The sequence below is a fragment of the Egretta garzetta genome, unplaced genomic scaffold, assembly GCF_000687185.1.
Source record: "Egretta garzetta isolate BGI_Z169 unplaced genomic scaffold, ASM68718v1 scaffold133, whole genome shotgun sequence".
NCBI lineage: Eukaryota > Metazoa > Chordata > Aves > Pelecaniformes > Ardeidae > Egretta > Egretta garzetta.
The window spans coordinates 1,014,770-1,024,776 of record NW_009259111.1 but is presented as its reverse complement, the minus strand read 5'-3'; the positions used below and the strand labels follow the sequence as shown (position 1 = coordinate 1,024,776).

The window sequence follows — 10,007 nt, the reverse complement described above, 5'->3', positions numbered from 1 at the left end:
GACAGCAAGCCCCTAAATCCACATTCAAAGCTTTGGGGAAGTCCCTGTTCTTAGGCTTCTGCTCTTCTGTTTGTGGTCACACGGCTACTGCACATGTGCCTTACCTGTCTTTTGCTCTGACTGCTTTCTTTTCCTAGTTTCACAAAGTTTACAGAGTCACCTTCGTATTCCCCTACACCGGCTGGCATTGCCCCAGCAAGTTAGCCAAACACAGCCAAAACAAACTCAGCTTTCCAAAGGGTAAAACTCAAAGCAGCACAAGCAGGCTCCCACACCTCCTTTGGGAAGGAGATACATGACAACAAAAGGCTGGGATTTCAAATGCTCACATTATCCCACAAGTGCTGTTTAGCCTGCCCAGTTAGCATGTCTCCGCTACCGCGCTCTGTACGGTCTGAGAGCAACTCCCGATGGAAGCACAAAAACACTGTGCAGCCCCACCAGGGTAAAGACCAAAACAAACTCCTGTTCTCAACAGAAAAGTCCACTGAAAACCCATAACCAGCATATCCAGGGTACAAGCAAGTAAACAGCAATAATAATGTAACTTTATTTAGATTTGACATTTAGCACAGTAGTAAGCACAGAAAGAAAGAAGTACCAAAATACCAAACTCCTAGCATATAAAATAATCAAATATATTTCATCTTTAGCGAAGTATTTCTACAACACATCGGTGGGACTGCCCTGGGCAGCCCAGCCCTGTAAATATATATATGTATATATAGCTGTGTTATATAAAATACTGTATGTAGAGAAAGCACTGAAACTTATCACCAAAATAGAAAAGAGCTCAAAATACAGATCATTCAGATTTGCTAGTCATACCCAATATTGAAAAGAGGTTCAAACCCGCTGCAGGAGATAAAGCTCCAGCTTGGATGCCATGGCAGGCATAAGATGGCGTTACTGGGCACAGACTGGCTAAAGCTGGCAGGAGCCTGGCTCATGGGACAGGCTCCAGACCTGACCATAAGGTGACAAGAGTGACTGGTCCTTGCCCAGGACTGTCGAGACATCTCCCAAGTGGAAATGCCAGTGACAATGTTGGTGCTTGCGGCTGATGTTACGTGCTATGGGATGCCTGGGCGAGCGGCGCGTTAATGGCTGCGGGGAGGCTTGAGCTCACGAGCGGCCGCTCAGGTCCCCCTTGGGTCCCGTAGGAGACCCCGCAAGCCCAGTCATGCCCTGCTCCAGCCTGCGCCTGCCCGGGGCCAGGGGGCCATGGAGAAGTAAGAGCTGCCGGAGCAGCGCTCCCGCTACTCCCGTGTGGATCCGGCTGCAGTGGGACTGGCCATCAGCAGATGTGCATCACAAGGATATTATTCTGAATTTCAAAGATGCCTCTTCAGCAGATGACCATAATTAATTCCCATTAGCTTTTAAAAATCTAGAAAGCTGCTTTTGTACCAGGCCAGCCTTCCCCAGGCAATGCCATACGTTTGTTCTGGCCTGCAAGCGAGCAGCACATGAAGTGGCAACCCTGCTGCTACGGGACAGTAACACTGAATGTAATGTTTGTCCTGGCGAAAAGTCCCACCTGCCCTGAAGGTGATCAAGGTTAGTGTTGTACTTAAGATCCCAAGCAATTTGTAAATAGATATAAAAAATATGGCCTTTCTGGCAGCAACACCAAAGTCCAACTGGAGCCGATAACCCACACCAGCACGTAGCCCGGGTGCTGCTGGTGCTTCAGGCTGGGTGCTGGGCCAGCAGGCGGAGGCACCAGTCCTGGCAGCAGGGGAAAACCGAGGGTGCCTTGGGGCCATTTGGTTCCCAATACATGAATGAGGCTCTTGTTGCTTTTTGGCTCAATACAATGATTCGTTTCCCTGACTGCTCCCACTGGGAAGGCAGCTGAGACCTGCCTGGGAGATCCCTCTTTGGGGGGTTCGAGCCCCAACGAGGCAGTGCCATGATGGGCCGCCCCTGTGCCGGCGCTGACCCGCTGGGGCTGGGGGCTGTGGGAGTTCACCCCTGGAGCCCTCCCAAACCCTGTCTCTGTGCTTCTGCCATGCCACTGCAGAGAAACCTATAACCCATTAATGATTCTGTAATTGCTCTTTCTCATCAAGCCAGCAGTTGCATCCCTAATTACATGGCAACAATACTATGCTAACAGGATGAGCTATAATTCCTAGGTGGTATTAGCATTGTTATTTTACTCTGAGTAACTTCCCGGTAATGGCCATCTGAATGTGGCAATCTCAATTAAGTGAATATAAATGCTTAGCCCGTGGAAAAATCATTAATAAAAATTTCATTCTGATAGCCTCTAATCACAGCTAAATACAATTACTCATATGAGGCCACTATAAAAAGTATTTTTCTCATCAGAAGAATTCATAAGGTTTTCACAACTGTTTGTAATAAAGAGAACACTATATAGAAAAGCCCAGAAAATAAGCACACGTTTGTTTCTCAAAACCCATAGATAAACATGACAATATCTCTAAATTACTGGCTACTGAACAGGATTTCATTTAGCTCTACTCAAGCCGTAGCCTAGTATAAACATTTTCAAAGCAGCGCACTGCTGTTTCATCTGGAGCAGCTGCACAGGATTTCTTTGATGTCAAGCTCTTGTGTGGAGATGGTGTTTCAATTTCTCTTTATGCCTCTGAACTGCTGAAACAGGAAGGAAAAGGCATTCAATAAAATAGGCATTCTTCATGGTGGAGGGGAAAAAAAAAGAAAAGGCAGCAAAATTTGGCCTTGAATGCAGTACCAAGAAATAATTCATCACTGCAGCAGTGACAGAACTACACTATGCCTCTCGCATCGCTGTTTCAAAGGAGACAGGGAAACCATCCTGTGGCTTTGCACTGCAGCACCGTCTCGCTGGGGTTCTGTACCAGGCACGCCCCAGGCTCGCACGCCGGTGGCACCCACAGCCGGTCACTCTCGTCCCGACTCCCCACGCTGGGGCATGCACCCCTTGTGTACTCCCCGAGGAGCATAAATGCAAGTAGCTGAGGAAGGTCTGCTCCTTCCCTGCTCTCACCCAGGCTCCTCAAGCTCAGCGGTGCCCAGCCCAGCAGGCTCAAGCTGCATGAGAGCTGCAGGACATCCAAAACGACTGCGGCTGGTCGTGACAGGCAGCTAAAGAAGCTGCTGCCCTACATCATTTGCCAAAGACACTTTCTTATGCAGTGAGCAAACGTTTTTTAGATGGCTGTGTCCACAGCGCTCATCGCTGAGCAACCACAAGCGCCGTCTGCGAAGCTAGAGAGGCACCTAAATGCAAACCCCCCTCCCAGGCACCTGGTGCTTGCCGGTTTCCTAAGTCAGAGGCAGGAGCCAGCGATACGTCTCTTCTCACCGAGCTCAGCGAGGAGGAGCCCCATGCGGTGCCTGAAAAGAAGGGGATTGCCCTGCCTGCCTGCAGAGCCAGCTGCACACACTGCACACGTTTAGGATGTACCAGAGCACAGATTTCTCTTTCTATAGGGAAATAACTGAAAAAGTCCAGGACAACCAGGAGCAACTGGCAGGAGGGCAGCTGGGGCAACACGGGGAGAAGCGGCGACACCGTTATCTCCAGGCAGGATCTGTCTCTCTTGCACTTCACAAAACATTCTTATGGGTTTATTTGCCTTCCTTCATCAATATTTTCCAGAAAAAAAGTTTGTTTGGGAACACTCTCAAAGCAGCACTCAAGGAGTCTTTCTAGTGACCTCCAAAAAGTACCTTTCCTAAGGCATTTCCCTGCCTTTTCAGACACCCCTTTTGCTGTATAATGCTTACTGGAACAAAAAAAAAGCAGCCAAAACTGAAAAAGGCTGCTGAAAAAGCCAGGGGCTCTGTTTCAAAACTCAATGAGCTGATGATAACAATTTCTGCCAGTGCCGGTGAGCTCTTGCTCGCCTGCAGCGAGGGTCTGGGGGCTCCTGTGCAGCTGTGCCGGGGGGCACCACCGTCGGGCATTGCCATCAGGCCCAGCAGTGCGCACATAGCTCACCCCCCCAGCCAACTTACTGCTCGCCCGCTGCAGCACTGCCGCTGCCCACAAACGGGATTTCTTCCCTGTCCGTCTTCCCCAGAACAAGATGGTGCTTCTCCATGTTTATGACACACTGTAAAGAATAGATGCCTTTAGGTAAGAGGGAAATCTGCAATTCACAGTGGTCCCAGCTCCCCCAGCATGGGTAAAGGCCCTGCTGGAAAACCCCTACCTTCAGAGATTTCAGTGTCTGCAGCCCAAAGGAGAAGGGTTTCTCATGGTCTTCTGAAAAATAGGAACATTCAGATTTATACATTCAAAATGTTCTCCCATGCTTTTTGTCAGTAACTCCACCCTTCCTTCATGGCTGCTTTGCTAAATGAATCCTTGTTTATAAAGGGACCGAGTTACTCCGGGGGGGAACACGATCAAAGGAGGTCAGGCAGATGCTCCTGCAGGGAGACACAGCAGTCGCTCCCTCGGCACGGCAGAGCACGAGCCTGGTGCTGCCAGCACCGCCCTGAACACATCTTCCCTCCCTCCCTCCCTCTGAAGGGCCAAACAGGGACTTTTGCTGCAGAAAAGCAGTGTTTCTATTATAATTTTAACATGTTTCTGAAGCTTAATTTTCCCCCCTGGGGTAGGAGGCAGCAGAGCCCCAGCCTGTACCCGGAGAAGCAGCGGAGCACGCACAGACTCACCCACGACGAGGGCAGTGCACTCCACGGGGACCGCTCCCACTGTGAGGGCAAGGCCCTCGATCCGGCCGATCGCCCTCACCTTGCATGGCAATGACACCATCTCGTCTTCTCCGGGGAGTGCTTTGAGATGCTCCTTTAACCTGTGCATTGAAAACACTTCTGACATGAAACAGCCATGGTTCAGCTGCTCCAGCAAGGAGGAAATGATGTTTGGAGGGTACTTACTCCTGAAGTGCTCTTAGCTCGCTTGTGTTACCACGCCGTTATTAGAAAGCTGCTTTCTTGGCAGGTTTTCTGTGATGCTGTGCATGCAGCCAGCAGCGCACACCCACGTCAGACCGTAGCACGAGCCACGACGCAGCCCTGGGGCCACGTCAGCCCTTGCCCTGAGCAGAGCTCCTTAGTGGATTTTGCTGTTTACCTGAGGAATCTTTTTCATACATTTCCTCAAGGCTTGGGGAAGCTGCTGATCTAAAATTGCTTCTAATGCAGTGTGGGTGTAAGGAAGGGATACTCCACTCCAGCTGCCACCAGCAGACACCACGTCCCCATGCCTCACAGCCAGGGCAGCATGCCCGACCCACGCTGGTTAGCAGGTGTTGCTGCTGGGTTTATTCAGTGGAAATGGGGACAGATCAATCACATTCAGCCTCAGAAAAGGAAAAAAAGGGTGTCAGGGATATCTCAGGCACAGTCGTTTCTTTTATCTACACCCCATGCACTTGTCTGACAACACTGATTAATTATTTAGCTTCAGTTTCTCTTTTAAACTGAAGGAGCATCTAATGGAAAGGCAGCTCAAGGCAGTGAGCTCCCTCTCAGATAAAAGCTGTATCGCTTTTCGGCTACTTGAGGCACCTTTCAGCTGAGCTGCATTGCAGCAGTGCATGTATATGTGTGTCTGTCCATCTGTCCTGGGGGTGACCAGCCCCCCTCAGAGGCAGAGGCTCCAGGACGGAGGTGGGGATTGCCCATTGCCATTAGCACATGTACAAGGACCAGGAGGGGATAGCAGAGAGGAGCTGGATCCCCTCTGCCGCTTCCCTTAGGGACTGGCCTTAAAAAGCAGTGGGAACATATCAAAAAGAAGTTTATGAGCTCCTTGGCCCTGAGCTGGCTTTACTCTGGCCTGAGACAGGTTGATATGGCCTTTTTGGGTGCAGTTATGGTTTCTCCATCCACTCAAGGGAAGACGTGGTCTTTGGCTATGGTCTTTGTTTCCCCCCATTTGTCCCCACTGCAGGGCACAGGCCATGGCACTGGAGCCAGGATGTGAACAGAGCCAAGATGCAGCTGGAGATGTCTCCTCGCTCCAGCACCTGCTGACCCAGGCAGCTTTCCCAGGTGTGATCAAGGCTGCAGAGAGGCTGCAGGGGGGGACAGAATAAAGCCACCTTCAAGGAAGCACTTCATCACAGCGGAGACCAGCCCAAGGATGGACGGATAGCACGTGGGCAATGCGTGGCTGCAAGCCAGCCAGGGAACTGCAGCGAGGTGAAGAGAGCCACCGATGCATGATGCAGTGACACATCTTGGAGCTGGGATTGAAAGCAGGAAGTCCCCAGCAGCGGGCAGGGGCCAGAGCTGCCCATGTAACAGCTGCACCTACACCTCTGCGGGGGATTTCTTGTGCTGCGGCAACCTGCGAGCTAACCCCACCGAGTTCCTCAGAGGTGAGAAGAGCTCGAACGGCACCATGACAAGAAGCAAAAAGATTTTTAAAAAAGAAGGGAGGAATTGAGCCTGTGCCTCAGGAACACACAAGCCGCTTTCAGTTGCTGAGCCCCCAGAGACCTCAGCAGTGGGTCCTGTCCCCAGAGCTGCTGAGCCTCAACTGCAGGCAGCAGCACCCAGCAAAGCACACGGTGGGGCCCCTCCTGCCCTGGCAGGAACAAGAGCAAAAATCGCCTAGCACGCCTCTTCCCTGCTGCTTTCCAGGGCTGGATTTAAACAAAACTCATGTTTTATCATTGCCACACGCGCTGGACTGCTTTGAAGTAAAACATCCTGGCGCAGTGCCGTTGTCACCCAGGACCTACCACAGCGACAGCAGTGAGCCAGGCATCAAAGCCCTGGTTTTAACCCACTTTGTTTTTCTGGCTTCAGCTTCTGTCCCCGTGAACACGAACAGCAAAGGAGCTGCAGAAAGCTGCCTGCAAGGCAGCCCCGCCTGCTGCACGCCCCGGCTGGCAGCGCATGCGGGACGGGGTCTTACTCTGGCCGCGCTCTCTGCCTGCCCATACAATGTGGGTCCTGCACACCCTGGTGTCCATGGGGTCCCACCATGCAGGAACTAAAGCTCGCACATTGCTGATGGGTAACGTCTGGGGAGGGACACAGGCCTTTTAACTGCAGCTGCTCGGCTGATGGCTACAAAAGTGGCCTTGCCCAAAACAGGAGGGAATTCCCATAACCTGAGAGCAGAAACTGGCTTTAACCTATTTCTTAAGCACTCTTTAAAAGGTGGGACTGATGAAGCAGACTTGTTCTGCAAAAACTATGCAGGACACACATGAGCAGCACAGGGAGCAGACAAACTCATGGAGCATCGCTGTGCAACTCAGACATGTTGAGCAGCCAGTACAGCACCTTGCAAGATGAGACCCCTCCAAATGCACTCTTAGCACCCAAAAGCCAGGCTGAGCAGCTCCACAGTTTGTGACAAGTTTGTAGTAAGCACAGCCACCTTCCAGCCACCAAATACTGTCGTGCAAACAAGCAATTACTGTCTGGACCAAAACCAGGTGCCATTCATTCAGGGCCATGCAGTAGCGCTCAGGGAGCAACTGCAGTTGGTTTTTGTGTAATCACCGCAAGCCAGCGATAAAAAAAGCAATGGCTCAATGGGAATAAAGTGCCAAAATCTCCTTGCTGATGCAAAATTTACAACTACACAGCTGCTTTTCCCCCAGTGCTGGGGCCAGCGGTGCTGGAGCTGCAGGTGGGAGCACACCCAGCAGCCGGGTCACTGCCTCGCAGCCAGGACCTGCAGGGCTGGCCTGGCCTGGCCCCACACCTGCCCCGGGGGACACAGGAGGCCAGGAGGGATTTCAGCTATTTCACCAGGCACCGAATGACAAACAGGCAGGCACTGAAACAATACAAATGCATCCAGATCTCTGAAGGGATGTATTCAGAGGTGAACAGGTTGGTACAAGCAGCTTTCTATTTCAGCTCCCTGCAAGGACATTTAAGAGTAAGGCAAGATTTGGTTGTAACAGGAGGCTCAGGGGCTTACCCAGGCACAGCCCAAAGCACGCCCTCCCAGAACAGCCATCACTGGCATGAGCGGAGTGCCAGTCCCAGACGCGCTGCCTGTGCTGCCACGTGCCACGAGTTCCCACAGAACAGAAATCCAGCTGGATATTTACCCTAGCCGGTCGAGGCAGGCAGATGACATGAGGTTGTGCTGCGAGCCAGTGTCCACCACGGCCTTCAGCTCCTTGCCAGCACACTGCAAGAGCAAGCAGAGATGGGAGATGATATGTGGGATGTGGGATGAGCACAGGGTGCCTGGGGTCTCTGCTCCGCACACACCGGTCCCCGCCAAAATGCCACAATCTCCTCGCGCCAGCCCATCCCTGCTCCACCACATGCTTAGAGCCTGCAGGGTATTGCCTCGTCCACACCAGGCACCCAAGAGTTGGCTCTTCAGTGGCTTTTTGAATAAGGTGGTGCTACTAATCAATATGGTGTTGGGTCCTGAGCCCTTCCTGGCAGCATTTGCCCCTGCAGAAAGCAGAAGGGGGGGCAGCCCCAGGCAGGAGGGGACACTGTGGAGAGTGGGAAATACAAAAGTGTGTAGAGGTAAAGAGGAGAAATGTGAAATTACTCTTGGGGAAATAAAAGATGGATGGTGCTTGAGGAAAAGAAATAGGCTGCAAGCACAGGGATTTGCCATGGATAATTACTCCTCAGCGTTTCAGCATGCTGCCCCAGCCTGGCTCCTTCCTCTGCCCTAATGTCCAAGGGTAGACATCCATCAGACCAAATCTCCCTGTGGTACGCAGGTGGGCCTCCATGCCACAGCAGCCCTGAGCTGGGGAGGGAGAGCATCCCCACAGCTGCGACAGCCCCAGTGGAGTGCAACCCTGGGTGGGAAAGGTGAGAACAAGAGCACAGCTTGAGGCTGTCAGAAATAAGATTTGGGGGGGAAAACAGCCAGAAGGCTGGGGAGGGGCTATTACCTGGCAGCTCACCACTATGAGCTCCTCGTCCTCTGTTTTCCCTGAGCTGCCCTGTTTGGTTTGATTCAGCTTGTTGGTCTGCACCGAGATATCACTCTTCGGAGTCCAGCTGCCTCGGCTGTTTCGTAATTTTGATAAATTTGTCTCCATCAGGCGCTTCTGCAAGATGTTATGTGGTTGCTTTAAGAAAAAACACACACAGAAGAGCAGGGTGAAGTCAGAGGAAAGCCACAAAGTGACCTGCGTCGCCAGCCTGCTTGTGGTGCCCGCGGGCCGGTGCTGCTCTTGCGGGAGGAACGCCCCGAAGTCCCACTCTCCCCGATTCCCAGACTACATGTACTCTTCCTAGCCTACGTCTCTTTGCTCTCCTGCCAGCTCTGGCTTACCTGGCTTTGACTAAAGAGAACTACTTCATATTGGCAAGGGAATAATCCTTTCAAAATATTAACCAGAATTTGGAGGGATGCCTTTCTTTTTCCAAATTCAAGTTCAAAATTTGATTTCATATAGGAATCCAAACAAGTCAGGCTTTTCCAAGCTGGTGTTTCGCTGTAATTGCCTTCATCTCTTGATAAGGATATCAGGAATTCTGCAGCGAGGTGAAAAGTTAAGAGGTAACAAATTTCCTTTCCAGTTACACGCACCACCTAAGTATGGAAAAGGTGTATGGACTTACTGAACGAACACAGATGCTTTCATTCAGCACTGGCATTGCTGGCACAGGACATACCTGTGTCCAGCCTCCACCTGTGGTGATGCTCTTTGCATGAACCAACCCAGAATTTAAGACCCTGATTTGGGTGTCTGTGCATGGGCTCTTACAGGAGTGAGTGAGCAAGGCACAACTGCAAGAAGAGAGCTACAGACAGCATCTGTTGCCAGACCTGGTCTGGCCTTTAGATCAGAATTTGGTCTAAAATTGCCCTGCGTCTCTCTTTCCTCCGCATTTGTATTTAGCTGCTAAGGGTGAACAAATGGGACCAATCCTGAGTGCCATGCCGCAGGAGGGAAAGGAGGGGAGGGGAAGAGGTATGGTTGCCTGAGGTAGGTAGGTAGGTAGGTAGGTAGGTATTCTCCTGGGAACCCCCAACCCTTCATTTGGTGGCTTCTCGCTCTGTCAGTTCCATTTGCTCTGTGAGAAGCACATTGCCTCTCATAATCTCCTCCAACTGCTTT

General features: G+C 51.5%; 1 protein-coding gene across 1 annotated transcript; it reads right to left on the bottom strand.

The window, feature by feature from the left end:
* Positions 1–3,974: 3,974 nt before the first annotated feature.
* On the bottom strand, positions 3,975–9,543 carry NRIP3 (nuclear receptor interacting protein 3). The gene is made up of 6 exons (XM_035891028.1): positions 9,508–9,543; positions 8,832–9,011; positions 8,016–8,098; positions 4,645–4,784; positions 4,176–4,228; positions 3,975–4,076 (listed from the first exon to the last, which is right to left on the bottom strand). The coding sequence occupies exons 1-6, from the start codon at positions 9,541–9,543 to the stop codon at positions 3,975–3,977; spliced, it is 594 nt and encodes a 197-aa protein (XP_035746921.1).
* Positions 9,544–10,007: the final 464 nt, after the last annotated feature.

Bases quoted from the DNA above. Each gene is read 5' to 3' on its own strand.
- NRIP3 (XM_035891028.1), bottom strand. From the start codon at position 9,543: ATGCCAGTGCTGAATGAAAGCATCTGTGTTCGTTCA. The intron at 4,229-4,644 runs GTGAGTCTGTGC...CCTATTTTTCAG, and splicing joins GTGCACTGCCCTCGTCGTGG to AAGACCATGAGAAACCCTTC. The intron at 4,077-4,175 runs GTAGGGGTTTTC...TATTCTTTACAG, and splicing joins AGACACTGAAATCTCTGAAG to TGTGTCATAAACATGGAGAA.